Source organism: Corvus hawaiiensis, chromosome 16 (assembly GCF_020740725.1).
Source record: "Corvus hawaiiensis isolate bCorHaw1 chromosome 16, bCorHaw1.pri.cur, whole genome shotgun sequence".
Lineage (NCBI taxonomy): Eukaryota > Metazoa > Chordata > Aves > Passeriformes > Corvidae > Corvus > Corvus hawaiiensis.
In genome coordinates, this window is record NC_063228.1 from 16,346,881 (window position 1) to 16,367,724 (window position 20,844).

Genomic DNA, 20,844 nt, shown 5'->3' on the forward strand with positions numbered 1-20,844 from the left:
GCCATGCGCCCAGCACTGTTGGTTTTTGCTTTGTTGACTTTGTCCCCTAATAAAATTTTAAAACCTTACAAGAGGAATGGGCTTCGTTTCTCGCAACTGGGGACTCACCCACATGAACACCTTGTCTCCATGGTCCTAGGGGATTCCGAGTGAAAGGTGCACCCTGCTGATTTCAGCGGTTTGTTCGGCTTCTTCTGGTGCTATCAGTGATTGCAAGTTAACATCCCGTTGACAAGAAGGGACCCACAAAGCACAGGAAGGAGCTCCCAGGAAAAACCATGGTTGCCTGTAATTTATGAGCATGAAGACCCAGACAAGAAAATGGACTGCTCGATTGGGAGGGATTACGGGGGTTTGACTGGTGTGTGCGTGAGACATGGACTGGGTAGCCCGGATCTGTGAAGCAAGAGTGGAGTCTTTCTAACCACGTTTCCAATCTCCTGCAAGGGAATTGGCTGGCGAAGAGACAAAGCGAAAGGACAAATTGAGTGAGAGAACCCCTGGGGAAACATTATAGGACAATGGATAAGTAAGTTAGTTCCCAGGAAAAAAGGGACCAAGAAGGTGATGGCTGATATTCCCCCAGACAGTCCACTGGGGATTAAGTTAGCTAACTGGGAACATAACCCATGCACAAAGGGGAAAAATAAAGTGAAAATGATCCAATATTGGATGACTGAATGGGTAAAGGAAGAAATTAGACCAGATCATTTATACTGCCCAAGGTATGGGTCATTTGAAGGGTGGATTTGTCATGCTCTAAATATTTATGTAAATGCTAAAGAACCTTTTAATATAGAAGACAGTGAGTACACCTCATGCTGGAAAGGAGAAATTTGGCCTATGGGGGTAAGCACTTTCAAGGTGGCTGACGTTAAAAAGGATGAAGACAAGGAGGAAAAGACGTGGGAACCACTAGAGGTATTACCTCCCCCTTATCCAGTCCCAACAGCCCCTCCCCCGACAAATGAAGGGCCCTCCCAGAATACAAGGGGGAGTTCAATGAAAGATAAAAAGCAATCCATAATGGATTCCCCAATGACCAACCCCTGACAAAAGAAAAAATCAACACCTAAGATAATGATGTTAGAAGGGGAGGAAGATTCAGGAGAGCTGAGAAACTATAGCGAGGGAGCCAGTTTATTTCCCCTCAGAGAAGTACCCTTGGGAGGGGCCCATGGGGGAACAGGGTTTGTCAATGCCCCTTTAACTTCCAGGATTTTTAAAAAAGAAATTAAAGGTTTATTAGAGGACCCCATAAGTCTCTTGGAACAATTTGACCAATTTTTGGGACCCAGTATTTATACCTTGGAAGAAATGCTGTCCATAATGGGTATTTTATTCTCACAAGAAGAGAGGCAGATGATCAGGACAGCTGGGATGAGAATTTGGGAGAGAGAAAACCAACAGGGTCCACCAGGAGGTCAGAAGATGCATATAGCCTCTCCCAACTGGAATCAAAACGATGTGGTAGGCAGGCAGAATATGGGTGATTATCATACTCTAATAGTTAGAGGAACAAAAGAAGCCGCTCCTCAGAAGCAGAATGTAAGCAAAGCCTTTGACAGCAGGGGAAAGAAGAAACCCCTACAGAATGGCTAGAAAGGCTTTGGAAAAATATACAGCAATATTCCAGAATAGACCCTGACAGTCCAGCTGGTCAAGCGTTATTAAAAGTTAACTTTGTCACATATGCTTGGCCAGATATCAGGAAAAAATTAGAAAAATTAGATGATTGGCAGGATAGAGGATTAAATGAGCTGTTAGGAGAAGCACAGAGGGCTTACATGCAGAGAGATGAAGAAACAGTAAAAAGTAAGGCAAAAATTATGTGGCTACAATGCAAGGGGTTAACCCATCCAAACCTACGAGCCCCTTCAGTATTGATACCATGCCCCAGGAAACAGGGGAAGAGGGAAGAAGGGATCACCAATGGGAGCAAGGCATCGAGAACCGAACCACAGCAGAACAGAGGTATACCAAGCAGTGCGTGTTTTCATTGTGGAAAAGTAGAACACTTTAAGAGGGAATGCCCAAAGCAAACTAGGGACCTGAAGGTGTTTAAAGAAATGCAACGGGGGAAATATGAGACTAGGGTGTCAGGGGCTCTACCTCCTGGGGGATAAATATAATTTGAAGCCCTTGATAACATTGAAAATAGGCCCCCAGGAGGAGGTATTAGAATTTTTAGTTGATACTGGGGCAGAAAGAACCTGTGTCTTTACTGTTCCAAGGGGGTGTAATGTAAGTAATGACACTATCAGAGTAATGGGGACAAAGGGGGAGGGTTTTAAGGCTCCTGTGATCAAGAATGTGGTAATTGAAGAGGAAACTAAAATAGGGATGGGAGATGTTTTACAGATCCTAGGAGCAGGCTATAACTTACTGAGGAGAGACTTGCAGGTACAATTAGGAATAGTGGTTATACCCAAGGAAGGGAAAATGACAAAGTGCTAAAACTCCACCAAGAAGATGAAGGAAGAATTAACAAAAGAAGTTTGGGCTGGAGGAGGAAATAGGGGAGGATTGGATATTGATCCCATAAGGGTAACGACTGAAAAAGAAGAATGTCCTATACATGTGTGTCAGTACCCTATATCCTTAGAAGGAAGAGAAGGCTTAAAGCTGGTAATAGAAGAACTGATAAAAGATGGGACACTGGAACCTTGTATGTCTCCCCATAATAGCCATATTCTCCCAATAAAGAAGCCAGATGGGACTTATAGATTGGTTCAGGACTTAATGGAAGTTAACAAAAGAACCCGGACTTGCTACCCAGTGGTACCAAACCCCTATGCACTTTTAAGTAAAGTCCCACCTCAGCATCAGTGATTTAGTGTTGTGGATCTTAAAGATGCATTTTGGGCTTGTCTGTTAGCAGCGGATAGTCGAAATATTTTTGTCTTTTCAATGGGAGTATCCAGGCACTGGACCAAAACAACAATTAAGATGGACAAAACTGCCACAGGGGTTTACTGAGTCTCCAAATTTATTTGGGCAAGCTTTAGAAGAAATATTACAGACCTTCCTCACTTTTCCTGGAATACAGATTACCCAATATGTAGATGACCTTTTATTACCAGGAGAAATTGAAGTTGAAGTTAGGGAGGCCACTCTAAAACTTTTGAATTTCCTTGGGGAAAAAGGATTGAGGGTGTAGAAGAGGAAATTACAATTTGTGGAGTCAGAAGTGAAGTATCTCAGTCATTTAATAAGTAAAGGTAGCCAAAAGCTAAATCCTGAGAGGATCACTGGGATTTTATCTCTCCCCCCTCCTTCTTCAAAGAAGGAAGTTAGAAAACTGCTTGGATTATTGTGGTACTGTCAATTGTGGATTGAAGGATATATTCAAGCAGTGAGGTTCTGATACGAAAAATTGACAGAGGGAGACAAGATAAAGTGGACCAAAGAGGATGAAGACAAACTAGAGGAGTTAGAACTTAAACTGACCTCGGTACCAGTTTTGAGTCTACCCTCATTAGAAAAACCCTTTTATCTGCATTCAAATGTGGAGGATGGAGTGGCTCATGGAGTTTTAGCCCAGGACTGGGGAGGAGCAAAGAAATCAGTAGCTTATTTATGCAAACTGTTAGATCCAGTTAGTCATGGGTGGTCAGTATGTATTCAGGCTATAGCGGCTACACCTACACCTGGTAGAAGAGAGCGGTAAACTTACTTTTGGAAGTAAATTAAGTGTGCACACAACTCATGCAGTTCGAAATGTGTTAAATAAAAGAGCTGAGAAATGGTTAACTGACTCAAGGATGTTGAAATATGAAGCAATTTTAATAAACAGTGATGGTTTGACACTGATGGTAGACAAGTCTAAACCTGGCTCAATTTTTATATGGGAAACTGTACTAGTTTGAAAACAAACCAGTGGGAGGCACCAAGTCAGAATAACAATTTAATGAGGAAATTAAAGAAAAGGGAAAAAAAAAAAAAAGAAAACACTGGTTCGAAGTGACAGACTTAGGATACAACCTGACACCCTGTTAGTCAGGGTAGTGGTAGCAGTCCAGTAGAATGGTGGCTGCAGTCCCCCTGAAGCAGTGATCCTGTAGAAAGGGGCTGCTCTTCCTCAGAAGGTCCAGTGGTGGCTATGTAGCTCTTGCCCTCCAGAAATCCATTAGAAAGGGTGTCTGTGGTTTCAGAATCTCAGATTATATCCAGGATGGAATGTTTGGTTCCTCCCTCTGGGTGGAGCATCTCACAATAGGATGATGAGTCATAAGGCCAGGCATTGATGGGCCATTAACAGAAAGATAGTCTGGGGGGAGGAGGCAAGGAAACACTGCCCCACCTGGTTTCAACAGCTCATGAAGATGGTAATAGAATACACTGAAACCCAGGACATTATCCACCCCTTATTCTATTACCATCCACATCATCCCAAATCAATACCTTCCTTAAACTCTACACACACACACACACACACACACAAACACATATCTTATATGTGATATAGTGAAACCCTACACACAGTTCTCACTTAAGATTAGGTCTCCTTGTGGTACACAATGAGTTTCCCCATCTTTCTGCATTACCCACCAAGTGTAACCAGGTCCTTGAGCAAAGACAATCCCATGGATGGGTTTGCCTTTGCCTGAGATGGGATTAATCCAAACAGTCTTTCCTAGAATACCTCTCATGGTATGATGAGACTCTATCTCCATCCACTGTGTGCAAGGGTTCAGACTCGGCGGGACCAGCTCGATTGATGGACCCTCGGGTATTGACCATCCAGGTGGCCTTTGCTAAGTTCACTTCCCAATTTTTGAAGGTCCCCCCACCAAGTGCCTTCAGGGTGGTTTTAAGTAGTCCATTGCAGTGTTCAACTTTCCCAGCAGCTGGTGCATGATAAGGAATATGATATATCCATTCGATACCGTGTTCTCTGGCCCAGGTGTTGATGAGGCTGTTCTTAAAATGAGTCCCATTGTCTGACTTGATCCTCTCAGGGGTGCCATGTCTCCACAGGACTTGCTTTTCCAGGCCCAGGATGGTGTTCCAGGCTGTAGCATGAGGCACAGGGTGGGTCTCCAACCATCCAGTGGTTGCTTCCACCATGGTCAACACGTAGTGCTTGCCTTGGTGGGTTTGGGGAAGGGTGATGTAGTCAACTTGCCAGGCTTCCCCATACCTGTACTTTGACCATCGTCCACCGTACCGCAGAGGCTTCACCCGCTTGGCCTGTTTGATTGCAGCACAGGTCTCACAACTGTGGATGACCTGTGAGATGCTGCCCATGGTAAGGTCCACCCCTCGGTCACGGGCCCATCGGTATGTTGCATCTCTCCCCTGATGACCAGAGGCATCATGGGCCCCACGAGCTAGGAATAATTCTCCCTTGTGCTGCCAGTCCAGATCCACCTGAGATACTTTCACCTTGGCAGCTCGGTCCACCTGCTCGTTGTTGTGACGTTCTTCATTAGCCCGACTCTTGGGTACGTGCGCATCCACGTGTCGAACCTTCACGGTCAGCTTCTCTACTCGGGCAGCGATGTCCTGCCAAATCTCAGCGGCCCAGATGGGTTTCCCTCTGTGCTGCCCGTTGGCCTTTCTCCAGTGAACCAGCCATCCCCACACAGCATGAGCTGCCATCCACGAGTCGGTGTAGAGATAGAGCCTCGGCCACTTCTCTCATTTGGCAATATCCAAAGCCAGCTGGGTGGCTTTAAGCTCTGCAACCTGACTCGATCCACCTTGTCCCTCGGTAGCTTGTGCAACTCGGTGTGTGGGGCTCCATACTACGGCTTTCCACTTCCGGTTAGCACCTACAATTCGGCAGGAACCATCAGTGGAGAGGGCATAATGTCTTTCACTCTCCGGTAGCTTGTTATATGGTGGGGCTTCCTCAGCACAAGTCACTTGCTCTTCCTCTTTTTCAGAAGATAATCCAAAACTCTCACCTTCCAGCCAGTTTGTTATAATTTCCAGAATCCCAGGGTGATTCAGGTTTCCAATATGGGCACGCTGTGTGATGAGGGCGATCCATTTACTCCATGTGGTGTCGGTGGCGTGATGTGTGGAAGGAACCTTTCCCTTGAACATCCAGCCCAGCACCAGTAGTCGGGGTGCCAGAAGCAGCTGTGCTTCAGTGCCTATTACCTGAGGCAGCTTGGACTCCTTCATAGGCTGCCAAGATTTCCTTCTCTGTGGGAGCGTAGTTGGCTTCAGATCCTCTGTAGCTTCGGCTCCAGAACCCCAGTGGTCGGCTCCAAGTCTCCCCAGGCACCTTCTGCCAGAGGCTCCAGGACAGACCATTGGTCCCGGCTGCAGAGTAGAGCACGTTCTTCACCTCCGGTCCTGTCCTGACTGGGCCAAGGGCTGTGGCATGAGCGATTTCCTGCTTGATCTGGGCGAAGGCTTGCTGCTGTTCAGGGCCCCAGTGGAAATCGTTCTTCTTGCGGGTAACCAGGGCTCACGATCTGGCTGTACTCAGGAATGTGCATCCTCCAGAAACCTATGGCGCCTAGGAAAGCTTGTGTTTCCTTCTTGCTGGTCGGTGGAGACATTGCTGTGATCTTATTGATGACCTCGGTGGGAATCTGATGTCGTCCATCTTGCCACTTTACTCCCAGGAATTGGATCTCTTGGGCAGGTCCCTTGACTTTGTTCCTTTTGATGGCAAAGCCAGCTTCCAGGAGAATCTGGATGATTTTCTCTCCTTTCTCAAATACTTCCTTTGCAGTGTTCCCCCACACAATGATGTTGTCCATGTATTGCAGATGTTCTGGAGCCTCACCCTTTTCCAGTGCAGCCTGGATCAGTCCATGGCAGACGGTGGGACTGTGCTTCCACCCCTGGGGCAGTCAGTTCCAGGTGTACTGCACGCCCCTCCAGGTGAAGGCAAACTGAGGCCTGCACTCTGCTGCCAAAAGAATGGAGAAGAAGGCATTGGCAATATCAGTGGTTGCATACCACTTTGCTGCTTTGGACTCCAGCTTGTACTGGAGCTTCAACATGTCTGGCACTGCAGCACTCATTGGTGGCGTGATGTAGATACAAAAATGCTGCTAGCGAGGATTTCCTTGCTATTTTCTAAGTCCGTGAGAGACTTTTCTCTCTCACAGAAGAGGTAGCAGAGTATGTAAACAACCAAGCCACCTGCAACCTTGAAAAGTCTTGTTTATGGTATAGTCGAAAAATATTTTGACAATGAATGTTTTTAGGATTTTAGCCAATCACCCCCAAGGGGTGGCTGATCCTTTGTCCAATTAGACTACGAAGAAAAAAAGTCTATAAAAGAGTTTGTAAAATAATTAAATAAATCAATCTTGCTGCACAATTCCTGCCTGCTGGATCTTCTCTCCTCCTCCTCCCTATGGCTGCGGGACACGGTGATATTCCCTAGGGCCCAGGCCTGCGGTAATAGTGTGACCTCATCCAGGCCACGGTAGTCCACCGTCAGTCTCCATTCTCCGCTGGACTTACTCACTGGCCATATTGGGCTGTTGAAAGGTGAACAGGCCTTGCTGACCACCCCTTGGCTCTCCAGCTCACGAATCATCTCATGGACGGGAACCACAGAGTCTCTGTCGGTGCAGTATTGCTGACGATGCACTGTTGCTGTGGCAATTGGCACCTGTTGTTCTTCAACTCTTAGCGGTCCCACGGCAGAGGGGTCATCTGAGATGCCAGGCAAGATACTCAGTTGTCTGATATCTTCTGTCTCTACAACAGCTATCCCAAAAGCCCAACGATGTCTTTTTGGGTCTTTGAAATACCCATTTCTGAGATAGTCTATGCCGAGGATGGATGGGGCCTCTGGGCCAGTCACGATGGGGTGTTTCTGCCACTCGTTCCCAGTTAAACTCACTTCAGCTTCCAGTACAGTCAGCTGCTGGGATCCTCCCGTCACTCCAGAAATAGAAATGGGTTCTGCTCCCACATCCTTGATGGCGTCAGAGTACATTGAGTGCCGGTGTCAACCAAAGCCGTGTATTTTTGTGGGTCAGATGTGCCAGGCCATCGGATCCACACAGTCCAAAAGACCCGACTGTCCCTTTCCTCTACCTGGCTAGAGGCAGGGCCCCTCTATTCCTGGTCATGGTACACATTGCTCCCCTCTGGTGAATATGCTCCTGAGGTCCCTTCAAGAGGATCGGTCATATTATCATTCCTGTATCGTCTGGAGTTCTGTGCACAAGAGACCGGAGCAGTGTTGACTCTAGATGAGCTTCTTGTGGTAGTTGTCCCTCCTTTTAGTTCACGTACCCTGGCTGCTAAGGAGGAGGTGGGTTTTCCATGCCACTTACTCACGTCTTCTCCATGTTCCTGAAGGAAAAAACAGAGATTACCTCGTGGGGTGTATCCTCTCTTCCTGGTTGGGGGATGCTGACTCCTAATGGCAGAGACTCTTGTTGGTTCTGGCGAGATCTGGTAAATTTCTTCCTTAAGTTCCTTTTTCAGTTTCTGATGGCCCTCTTCAATCAAGCTCTGGACTTGCTCAGCCAGCCTTGCTTCCATGGACAAGACATGGGTGCGAAACGGGGCTGTGACGGTGTCCTCGTAAATCCTCAGCTTCTTGACCAAGCCGCCCACCCTGTCCTCGCCTTCCCTTCATTGCAGCATTGCCAGGTAACGGGAGTACATCTCTGGTCCAAGGTGTGTGAACCTCAGCCACATCTGTGACGTGCACTGGACACCATCTGGGCTCTTAGGAAATCTCTTGTCTTCTGAGAAAATGATCTCCAGCACAGCCAATTCCCTCAGGCACCGGATACCTTGTTCCATTGTGCTCCATTTTCCTTGGTGCACCTGGAGGTCTTCTTTACAAAGGTACCTGTCCCTTACACTTGTCAGCAGTCGCTGCCAGAAGCTGAGTTTCTTGGGTTCTCCCGATCCCCTGGTCAATGACCACATCCCGGGACAGAGATCCCAGCTGCCTGGCCTCACTTCCATCCAGAATGGTGTCATTGGCTGCAGCGTCCCAGATGCGGAGCAGCCAGGTCAGGATGGACTCATTCGTCTGGCGGGTGAATTCCCTCCACAGGTCTCGCAGCTCACCCAGGGATAGCGACCGAGTGATGATCTCTGGCTCTGCCTCTTCTGCTGGGTGCGAAGGTCCTGCTGCATCCTCGTCAGTCACTATGCAGACTGATTTGCTTTTTGATTTCTTCTTCTGAACGGGGGCAACTGGTACCAGTTTAGGCTGTTCTGGTTCAGTGACAGTTTGTATGGAGACACTGATGGTGCTTTTGGTTTCCTTCTCCTCTGTGACAGTCTGAGCAGACATGGACGCTGTTGCTTTGCTTTTTGTTCCTTTCTTCTTTGCGACAGTCATGGTGTTTGTTGCTTTGTTCCTTTTTCCCTCCTCCTCAAGCAGATGTTGTACCACAGCAGGTAGTGTTTTGTTTCTAAGCATGGTGTACACAATGCAGGCCATAGAGAAAAAAGAGAATAGAACTGACAAGAAGATTATACCATCCTAAACATCCAGAGGGAATGCAATATTTTCAAAAACTGCTGTGCCTGGCCTGAAAGGCTGGAAGAAACCACTCTACTCTTCCCACCAGGGGCTGGGTGCGATTGTTGAGGAGATCCCAGACATAGGAGCCCAGACTAGGACAGCCAAACAAAACTGAGTATATATTCCGAATGGTATTCATCGCCTCGCAGGTTATTATGCTATAGGCATAATAAACCAATAAAGCAATTCTCATACCATTCCCTGGTTTTAACAGGAGCAATACAACAGGCAGGCAGTTCCCCAGGTGAGGAAAAATATAGAGAGCATGATACAGTACCCATATAGACAAGCTGAGCACCTGGTGAATAGGTTTCTGTTAATACAAAATTGTAATTCTGACTTTCTCTCAGAGCAAGCCCCACCTTGGGCACCAAAATATGTACTAGTTTGAAAACAAACCAGTGGGAGGCACCAAGTCAGAATAACAATTTAATGGGGAAATTTAAAAAAAGGAAAAAAAAATAAAAGAAAACACTGGTTCAAAGTGACAGTCAGGATACAACCTGACACCCTGTTAGTCAGCGTGGCAGTAGCAGTCCGATAAGATGGTGGCTGCAGTCCTCCTGAAGTGGTGGATGTGGTTTTGTCGAAGCAGTGATCCTGTAGAAAGGGGCTGCTCTTCCTCAGAAGGTCCAGTGGTGGCTATGTAGCTCCTGTCCTCTGGAAATCCAGTGGAAAGGGTGTCTGTGGTGTTGGGAATCTCAGATTATATCCAGGATGGAATGTTTGGTTCCTCCCTCTGGGTGGAGCATCTCACAATGGGATGATGAGTCATGAGGCCAGGTGTTGATGGGCTCATTAACAGAAGATGGTCCAGAGCAAGGAGGCAAGGAAACACTGCCCCACCTGGTTCCAACAGCTCATGAAGATGGTAATAGAATACACTGCAACCCAGGACAGAAACCAAAGAGTAATTTAACCCATAATTGTTTAGAAGTCATACAGTACCAAACTAAAGTTCGGGAGGATTTAGCGGAACAGGCCCTCCCAGAAGGAAAGAGAACATATGTTGATGGTTCATCTAGATGCTTACAAGGAAGAAGAACGTCAGGATATGCTTTGGTTGATGGGGAAAGTATGCAAACCATTGAAAAAGGGAAACTACCTCAAATTGGTTTGCTCAATCTTGTGAATTATATACTTTAAAGACAGCACTGGAGTATTTAGCACACAAGAAAGGAACCTGATTCAAAATATGCATTTGGGGTAGTGCACACTTTTGGGAAAATTTGGGAAGAAAGAGCATTACTTAATTCAAAAGGAAAAGAGTTGATTCACGAGGGACTCATTTTAGAGGTCTTAAAATTAGAATTGCCCGAGGAAATAGCTGTAGTACATATCAAGGGACACCAAAAAGGAATGACGTCAGAAATAAGAGGGAATAATTTGGCTGACCAAGAAGCTAGAGATGCAGCAGAAAATGGAAGCGAAAAGGTTATGTTGATTCTGCCTCAAAGCGAGGAAGAATTGGAAATTCCAAAATTTACTGAAGCAGAAGAAAAAGAGTTAAGAAAGATAGGGGGAGAGCGGGACCAACAGGGAAAATGGAAACTCCCCAACGGGAGACAGTTACTTAATAAGCCCTTACTAGGAAGATATTAGAAGATATACATCAGAAGACTCATTGGGGTACTTAGGCCTTGTGTGATCACTTTTTAAGGAATGATGGGTGCATTGGGATCTTTGGATTGGCAAAACAAGTAACTGAAAGGTGTGTAACTTGCCAAAAAGTAAATAAGAAAGTTATGAGAAAAACAACACCAGGGGGCTGTGAATTGGCTACACGGCCATTCCAAAGCATCCAAGTGGATTTTACAGAACTTCCTCAAGTGCAGACATGGAAATTTTTATTAGTAATAGTAGATTGCTTGACTCATTGGGTGGAGGCTATCCCAGCTGTTAGAGCTACAGCTTACACAGTGTCAAAAATCCTCTTGGAACATATCATCCCTAGGTATGGGATGGTCAACAAGATTGACTCAGACAGGGGAGCACACTACATCTAAAGTAATACAGCAAATAACTCAGGCTCTAAGAATACAATGGAAGTTGCATACCCCATGGCACCCTTGAGTTCACCTACCCATGAGTTCGGGTAGGATAGAGAGAATGAACCAAACTCTAAAAGAGACCTTAACTAAACTGATGATTGAAACAAAGATGTCATGAGTAAAGTGTCTGCCTTTGGCATTATTAAGGATCCGAACACAACCTAGATCAGACTTGGGGGTATTTCCTTATGAAATGATGTTCAGATTGCCTTTTCTGACTACCTAAGAAGAAGGAGAAGCAAGTGTTAAAAAGTATATCACTACTATTGCACAGACCCTAGAAAGCTTACAGGTAAAAGGATTGATTTTTGCTTGGTTGACTTTGTCGATTTTGTCCCCTAATAACATTTTAAAACCTCACAAGAGGAGCGGGCTTCGTTTCTGACACCGAATATCCAATCAGAACCTCCCCTGGCACAGCTTGAGCCCATTTCCTCTCCTCCTGTCCCTTGCTCCCTGGGAGCAGAGCCTGGCTTCCTCCCAGCTGCACCCTCCTGTCAGGGAGTTGTGGAGAGTGGGAAGGTTCCCCCTGAGCCTCCTTTTCTCCAGGCTGGGCCCCCCCAGCTCCCTCAGCTTCTTGTCATCAGACTTGTGCTTCAGACTCTTCCCCTCAGCTCTGTCGCCCTTTTCTACACACAGAGAATGATTTAAGAAACAAGCTATTTTGTCCAGGGGTTTTTTGTTTGTTTTTCTGTTTAAGGACCCTTGGCTACAATTAAGGGGATACTATACTGTGGAACTGAGCTAGAAAGCACTTCCCACCCCAGCTCTTTCAAAGCCATCAGATCAGGTTGAATAAAGATAAGGTTCGCATGGAATCAAATGAAGTCATTGCTGCCCTCTGTCCTCACCCTGGTAAACACGTTAAGTTCTGACTTTTTCATGGGAAAATAAGAAAAGGCTTTTACAGGATTACCAGAAGATTTCACATGTAACAATTTTTTATATATTTTAAAAATTTTTTTTTGGAGTGCAGGATTTAAAATAATCTAGATTATAATTATAGCTATAGATAGATATATAGATATAATTATAATCTAGATAAAATGTCCATAATTAAAGACATCTTGATGAGATAAATCATGATTGCTGATGATTGTTGGACAATGCTTTTGTTTATGCTCCCAAACACTGGGAACAACGCACTATTTCTGGACAGTGCTCCATATCCTGTTATCTGGAAAAGGCCTGAATAGTAAAGCTGACTATATCCCCTATATCTCTTCCCTTCCCTCAATTTATTAGTAGATGTATGAGATACTTACAGCACACATTATTTCCTATATCCTGGACCTTTTGTTACCGAAGCTTGTTAATAAAACACTTGGATTCTCCATTTTCACAGCACTTCTGTTTTAACATTTTAAGTAGGATGGTGTTACAGACCCTTACTCTATATCAACACAGAGCAAGCAAATGCCATTGCTTTTTAAATACTTTCCACTCTTATGAGAAAACAGAATATAAAATTACATAAAATTTAAAAAAAAAATATATATATATAAAATATAAAACAGCAAATATAAAATTACTTTCTCTTGAAAGTCACCAGATATATTTGATTTTCTTTCCTTATAAAAAATAATGGGGATTGTTCTCACGTATGAAGCACAGCAACAGAATGATGTAAAGTATAACAGAAACACTCAAAAATTGAAAACACTTAATAATACGGTATAAAACCCAACAACCAAAGATGCTGGAGAACCTTAAGCACAAGCTTTGCCTTTTAGCAGAATGCTGGTGGCAAAAAAAGAAGCTGTTCATTAATATAAAACTTTTAAAATTTAAATTTATGATTGTTACACTCAGCATTTCTCTTCTGTGTATATCAAAATGCTATTAGGTGTAGAATGACAGTGTTTAACCTCATTGTGACAAATGAAAATATTCCAAATAAATAAAAATGCTGCATCCTGACATTTAACAGACAATATGTTAAAATATATAACATTCCCTTCTAGATGGCACCTCTCACCAAAGAATATTTGGTTGTAAATACACCTTTTTAGTTTTACAGCTACCAGTGAGATTAAACTTTACATTGAGAAAGTAACAAATAGAAAAAAAATTATTAATGAATAAAATCATTCATTTAGTCAGATTTTCTTTCTATTTTAGTAAATTTATGCAAAATTGACATTCCTGATAATCTTTTTCTTCCAGAAAATAATTTCAGGAAGCTGAATCCAAAGGGTTTGCCAATGAGCCTTATGATGGAGAGACTAGCTACAAACAGGGAGTATTTCTGCCCATTTCAATTTTTAAAGCTACTTGATTCTCAGGGGTTTTCCTCCTACTTCTGAAGGAGGACCAGCCTCTGCTGGAATACATATCTAAATGATAGAGATCGTGTTCATCTGTTTCACACAGACGGTCTGTTCATGTAAGGTTTGTGAAGTCCCACTAACATTCACGGAGGCTCTTTCTTACCTTTATCTGAGTGACATTTCCTTCAAGTTCTGTAGATGCCTGGAACTTCCACTTCTTGCCCTCCAAAGCCCATGTGCTCTGATCAGATCCTGTTGCTTTGTTCCACATTGCTACTCTCCCTTTGCTAGTTCCAGCTGCCAAGAGACCTGCCATTCACAAACATTTCAGGCATTTCATCTTGGACTTCAGAAAAACAAATGCACATCAGACAGTGTAGCAGGCAGCGAACTCTGGTTCCCGGGTACAAAGAAGCCACCTTCCAGCAGCAGCATTTCTTGCCTGACTGCAAACCAGCATCCTAGTCCTGTACTGGAGAACTTTTCTGGAGAAACAATGGGAGAAGTTCCATGTGGCAAGGTGCATCTTCTAAGCTACCAGATGAAGTTATTTTTTAAATGTATCAGCTAATTACTTCATTTTAATCTTTTCTTAGAATACAGAACTATTGAATATCCTGAGCTGGAAGAGACCCCAAGGGTCATCCAGTCCAGCTCCGGGCCCTGCACAGGACAGTCCCAGGAATCCCAGCATGTGCCTGAGAGTGTTGTCCAAACACTCCTTCACCTCTGGCAGCCTTGGGGTCGTCCCCACTTCCCTGTTCAGTGCCCAACCACCCTCTGGGGGAAGAACCTTTTCCCGATATCCAGTCTAACCTCGCCCTGGCTGGACACAGCTATGGCTGTTCCCTCGGGTCCCCCCACTGTTCACAGAAACCAGAGATCAGATCTGCCCCTTGTGAGGAAGCTGCCCAATGGACAGTCCCCTCAGTCTCCTCCAGGATGAACAAACCAAGTGACCTCAGCTGTTCCTCCTATGGCTTGCGTCTATTTTTAAATAGCTGGTCACCTTGGGCAACCGACCACTGAAAACCATTCCAGCAGACATCAGCTGTGCCTATGCTGGCAAACAAGGTGGTGCCCAGGAGTAGCTCTGTAGAAAGGATCTGTTGTAAGGACCTGGCATCCACATGATACATGCTGCTAAGTTCTATTTTGCATTAGCTGTAGTACAGGCTTGTAGACTGAATGCCCAAAAAACGTTGAAGTGCGTTACGTGAACTCCAGGGGTACTTGTATCAAAGGGAATCCAGCTCGTATGCCATGAGACAACTCCACAGTGGGTCCAAGTGTAGTTGAATATCTAATGATCTTCCTGCACCTTTAAAGGCACATTTCTGATCCAAACTAAAATCTTCTACATCGCATACTACCACCGAGATCCTCAGTCACAGGACAAACATACTGAAATGATTATAGGGCATGGAAGGCTGAGGTTTGGAAAGGCTTAGGAGCAGAGATCACAGCCGCCAGGTTATTTCTCACCTTTAGCACTGCAGTAAGACACACAGTTAATACATTCTCCCCCCTCAAAGCCAAATTGCACATCTAGGGAGAGCACATAGTTCTCATCTCGATCCAAATCCCAGAACCTAAGGCACACAAAACAAGAGTGTTAACAATGCTTTTCTTTCCAGGTGTCTTGCCAAACACAGTCAATAGGACGCTGTACATGGCATTAATTTACTATTTCCATAATACCTAGATAATTTAATTTTTAAGATTAAATTGTCAGCAGCTGTCTCTGTAGTGTGAATTTCTTAACAACCTCCTTCCTTTTCCTTTGACTTTTTAATCTGGAGCATGTTTAGGGATATTCTCCAATGAAGAAAGAAGTCAGAAGCAAGCGCAGCTTTAAGAAAAAAAGAAAAAGGTGAGGGCTAGTTGCAATTTTCTTCATCTCTAATTATGCTTCCTCCTCTATTTTAAGACTATTCCTTGGTTAGCCAGTAGTCCTTTGGATTCCAGGTTTATTTCCTAGAGCTAAATATTGCCATGAAATTATTTCTTCTCGATACTTGGTCTTTATTGCATTCTCACAAAATTAACAAAAGATTCTGTCTGATAGTAGCAGACAGAGGTTCAATAAAGGGAGCTACTGATATTAATGGAACACTCCCACCCTCCCAAAAGGTTAGAGGAAACAGGTAGAGCAGGTCATAGTAAAGACAAGGAAGAAAAGATTGCAAAAAGGTAAAACTACAGAACACAGTTACATAACAGCATGGCAAAGCAACATACTTTAAAGGCCTAGGGACAGAAGTAATTGAAATACTTGTCTTATATTACAGTAACAGAAATGTCCTGAAAAGTAAGCACTTCTTTTCTGGTTGCTGATGCTATAAGTATCCTAAGGATCAGACAGTAACATTAGCAAGAACAGCAAAGGGGCTGTATTCATGCAAAACCCCCAAATGGATTTATTTTCCGAAGAAATCAGTAACAGCACTCAAGGAAGGAACAGATTTGGGTAGCACTGCCTGACAAAGTAAAATACCTAGAAAGAAAGCATGTCATACCAAATTAGTTTCTGTCCTTGAGAAAACAATTTTCCATTTCATTTCTCTACTTATTCTAACAAACAAAATTAAGAAATATTGGGAGTTTTTCATTATTGGCAAAAAAACCCCCAACCAGTATTTCAGCAAAATATTCAGTTCATTGCAGACCTTAACTTTTAGCTGGCCATTCTCAGGGGCAGCCAGAACAACTTTCATTCTTACCTGATGACTGTCTCACCTAGTGCTGTAACAACCAGGCTATGGTCTATTAAAATAATGTCGGCAGAATGACCAGTCTTCCCACTCAACTTCACCTGTTAACCATAAGCAAATAAATAAATTTACAGAAGGTGGGAGGAACATGCTGAAGGACAGTAAGCATCTGAACTGCATCATTTGGCTAAAAAGTAAAAATATAAAAATAACTAGACCTTTCTGTCAATTCAGACAGATATATTCAGACAGTGAATTCAGACAAATCAGACAGTGATCACCACAAAATGCATCAAGACTGCAATGTATAAATTTAATAAAAGAAACCTTGTAATAGGTTAATTAAGTAGATAAGGAGCAGTATTTTACTCTTGCACTAGATCTTCTCCTAGAATTTAATAAAGATTGCTTTAAAATGTGAAATACCAAATCTTACTTCTAGTCAAACATAAGTAATGATCAATAAGAAGTGGACACTCCTGTAATACACAAGTGTCCAGTCTTTTTCTGTCTTGGATAGAAAGAAAAAAAAAACCATCTTAGGAAAGTGAAGGTTTGGGGTCTACCCACAAGCAGCATTTTGTAATAGCATAGGGCAGGGTGTGAGCTTTTCCTCTTTAATTTCCTCTTCTAATTTCTGGAGATCCTCTGTCAGTCTTTCCAGTGAGGAGACACAGGCCCGTAGCGGGGTGGGGATAGTTTCTTCATCTATCTGGGGTTGGGTAACCAAATTGTCCATGTTTTGTTCTCCTTCCTTCCATGGCATCACTCCCAATGAGTTGACATATGACACCGGCACACTCTGTAGGAATTTCTGCCATATGTTTTGCATACACTGGACGTTGTCTGGATTAGTAGGGAATTGCTTGTTATTTGAAAATATTATCTCCATCACAGCTAATTCTCTCAGGTACCAGATACCTTGCTCCATGGTGTTCCACTTGTCTCAGTGCACTAAAAGGTCATCTTTCCAAGGAAACCTTTCCCTCACATTTGACAGGAGTTGCGTCCAGAGGCTGAGAATTTCTGGTCTTTTCCCGATCCCCTGGTCAATACTTGCATCCCAGGACATGGATCCCAGTTGTAAAGTGTCACTACCATCTAATTTCATATAATGGGCCATGATAGCCCAGCATCAGAGCAGCTGGGTCACTGGAGCCTCACCTGACTGGAGGCTGAAATCTCTCCACGTCTCACAGCTCACTCAGGGATAGGGATCAGGTGATTATCTCTGACCCTGCCTCCTCCTCCTGTTGTGAGGGCTCGGCTTCCTCTTCATTACTCACTACATGAACTGATTTGGTCTTGGATTTCTTCTTCTGAATACGGGCAACTGCTCCTAGCACAGGTTGTTCTTGTGGTTCAGCTGCAGTTTGAATGGCCATGGTGCCTGTTGCTCTGCTTTCCTCCTCCTCCCTCTGAGGGTGCTGTATATAAACAAGCAGTGTCCAATAAATAGTATCCAGGGTCCAGCACATTTCATAACTTCACACAACTGCCACAGCAATTTTCTTTCAAACATCCTGCCATTTTTATCAGGGCCCTGATAGTTGTTCAGGGGTGAACTTCCAAACCAGGAGTAGAATACTCTTTCAAAATCTGCCCATTTTCTCCCACATGCCACACCACTAATGACTGTCCATCCCGGGACACGTCTCTGGACAACTTCCCAAGAAATCTCTGTCCTGAATCTTAACATGGTGTAGACTGTACAGAGGAGACATAGCCACATCAATGAGGGCATGCTTCCCTTAACATTCAAAGAGAATTCAAAATTCTCAAAAGCTGTTGTAACAGACCTGAAGGAGGAGACGAGGATAAAAGGCTGGGAAAAATCATCCTTTCCCCCACAGGGTGGGTATGATTATTAATGAATCCTCAGAGGTAGCAGGCAAGGCCAGGACAGAACAACACTGAATACACATCACAAATGACCTCCATTGCCTTTGATATTATCACGTCATAAACTGTTATCACAGAGTACAGCAATCTTGATCCTTCTCCCTACTTTGAAAGAGATCACTGTGGTGGATACAGAGCGCATATGAGGGAGTATATACAGGGTTAGGTATCACACCCACATGAACAGACCAAGCAACACTGGAACCAGGGAGTTCTCTACCTAAAACACAAATGGTTAGATCAAAGTTATCTCAAGCCCCTTGAGCCTTACCTTGGGCACCAATTAAATGTGGTGGTTTAACACTAGCAAAAAATTAAACTCCAAATAAGCCATGGCCCTTCTCCTGCCCCTTCTGGAAGGGAGGGACACAAGCAGAGACTATGGGCTGAGATAATTTACTGAAAGCAAAAGGCAATGGAATAAGAAACACACAGTAACAACAGCAATATGAATTTTTAAAAATATCCTAAAACAGAAGGTGTTCTACCCACAAAAAATTAGTTTTATGTAGCTGCTGAGACAACACCAAAATGGTGGATGCTCCCCATAGGTTGCACCCATGTGACTTCCCCAGGTTCCCACACACCGTCGCAAACAAAGGCAGTATGGCAAGAGGCTTCCTCCTGCCCCCTCAGGCCAAGACAACAAAAAACAATGGCAAACAGACCCCCCAAAAGCCGGGTCATCCAAGACGGGTCGCACTGCAGCTCTGCTGGGCTCAGTTCCACACAAGTGCCTGCACCGTTGCTTCTAGCGTTCCACCGTACTGGGGGTTGATCCTGCAGGTCGCTGCCACTTCACTGCAATTCTGCTGCACTTGTTTTGGCTTGGCTTGGCTTGGCTTGGCTTGGCTTGGCTTGGCTTGGCTTGGCTTGGCTTGGCTTGGCTTGGCTGGAATGGGCTTGGCTGGACTGGGCTAGGCTGGGCTCCCTTTGGCTGGACTGGGAGCCTCCCCGCTGGTGCTGCCATTCAGCACATGTCAGTTCTGTGTTCTGCTGCTTTCCTTTCAGCACCACGTCCACAGCTGCATCTCAGAGAAAATGGGAGAGGGTGGATGGCAGAGGCGGAAGACAGAATCCGCAGGGCTGATGCCGACAACCTTCCCATGAGAGAGAGCAAGGCAGAATGGTTCCCACTTCTGGGGTGTGCACAGTTTCTCCCCAAAACCAGTGATGATATAGGTGGCATAGAATAACAACGTAGCCGCATCTACACACTGCTAAGCTCCGCCCCCTCTGCAACCAGAACAACTGGAATTTCCAATTTTTCTCTAATTCACTAAGAAACTGAAATTAAGTGTAAAAGGATTAAGATAGAGTCAAACTGAAAAAAAATTATGAAAAAACAGGAAGACAAGATGAAAACCATCTTTCCAAGTTCAGTAACTCATCATCTATTCCACTTTTAGATGAGCTATTTTTGCTTCTTCATCAAGGTATTATCTGAGAAACAAAAATGAGAGTTGATTCATTTGAAATCAACATTGTGATAACCAAAAAAACCCAAGAAATACTTATAAAGAATAAATATTGCAACTTTACCCTGTAGTATGACTCTTACCTTCATAAGCTCTTCTGCCTCTCCATTGGGAGAAACTGCATGTAAGGACAACTGCAGATTCTCTGTTATTACAAGTAAAACATTTCTTTCCTCTAGCAACAGGAGCTTTCGAACCAGACTGTCTGTGGACAATACGTGCCTTGTCTTCCCTTTCTCATTCACATAGTGCACAGAACCTGTAGCACAAATAAACAAGGTGCAGATTTTAGTCAACAGCTTTTAGCTACAAAAGTCAAAGTTGATGCTTTCTACCTTAATAAAACATTCCTCAAGTGCTGAAAAGGTAAAAACAAAGATTCTTTCATTTTCTAGTTTGCCTCAGGATAGAGACTACAATAGCTGACCAGAGCAATAAACCAAAGTGTATTTTTCCCCATTTAGAAAATCCAAAGGGGAATAATCTAAATAATTTTAAACTGCAAGTAAACTTTCTGTATGAATGATAGCTTCTGAAATCTTCAGCCTTAGAAAAAAATCTGTGAAAGAAGAATGGCAGCTAATAATTGGTTCAATTTACAGCAGAGTTTAGTTTTACAGCAGAAAACTGTGGACCTGAAGTTCTTCACTGTTTAGGAAACACTGCACCACACACCAAATTCAGATTGAATCCATAATTTCACTGGCAAATGGGACAGTGTTTTTCTAAGAACACCGACAACAGCAACTAACGCACATATCAAGATTTTAAAAGCCATTATCATTTCATTAAGTTGTACTACTCTATGTATCATAGAATCACAGAATCATGAAGGCTGGAAAAGACCTCCAAAATCATCAAGTCCAACCTTTGATCAAGTACCACCACACCCACTAAACCATATCATGAAGTGCCACATCTAGTAGTTTTTGAACACTTCCTGTGATGGTGACT

The 20,844-nt window shown here is 44.0% G+C and overlaps 1 protein-coding gene across 4 annotated transcripts in view; it reads right to left on the reverse strand.

Annotated features, from left to right (window-relative positions):
- Positions 1-20,844, reverse strand: part of IFT140 (intraflagellar transport 140) — a 106,065-nt gene that overhangs the window by 71,004 nt on the left and 14,217 nt on the right. For all 4 annotated transcript variants that reach the window (XM_048321094.1, XM_048321093.1, XM_048321091.1 and 1 more), the window contains 4 exons: positions 19,974-20,149; positions 16,520-16,611; positions 15,282-15,388; positions 13,960-14,105 (listed from right to left, as the gene is read on the reverse strand). In XM_048321094.1, the coding sequence (XP_048177051.1) occupies positions 13,960-14,105; positions 15,282-15,388; positions 16,520-16,611; positions 19,974-20,149 (521 nt within the window). The remainder of the gene's footprint in view (positions 1-13,959; positions 14,106-15,281; positions 15,389-16,519; positions 16,612-19,973; positions 20,150-20,844) is intronic.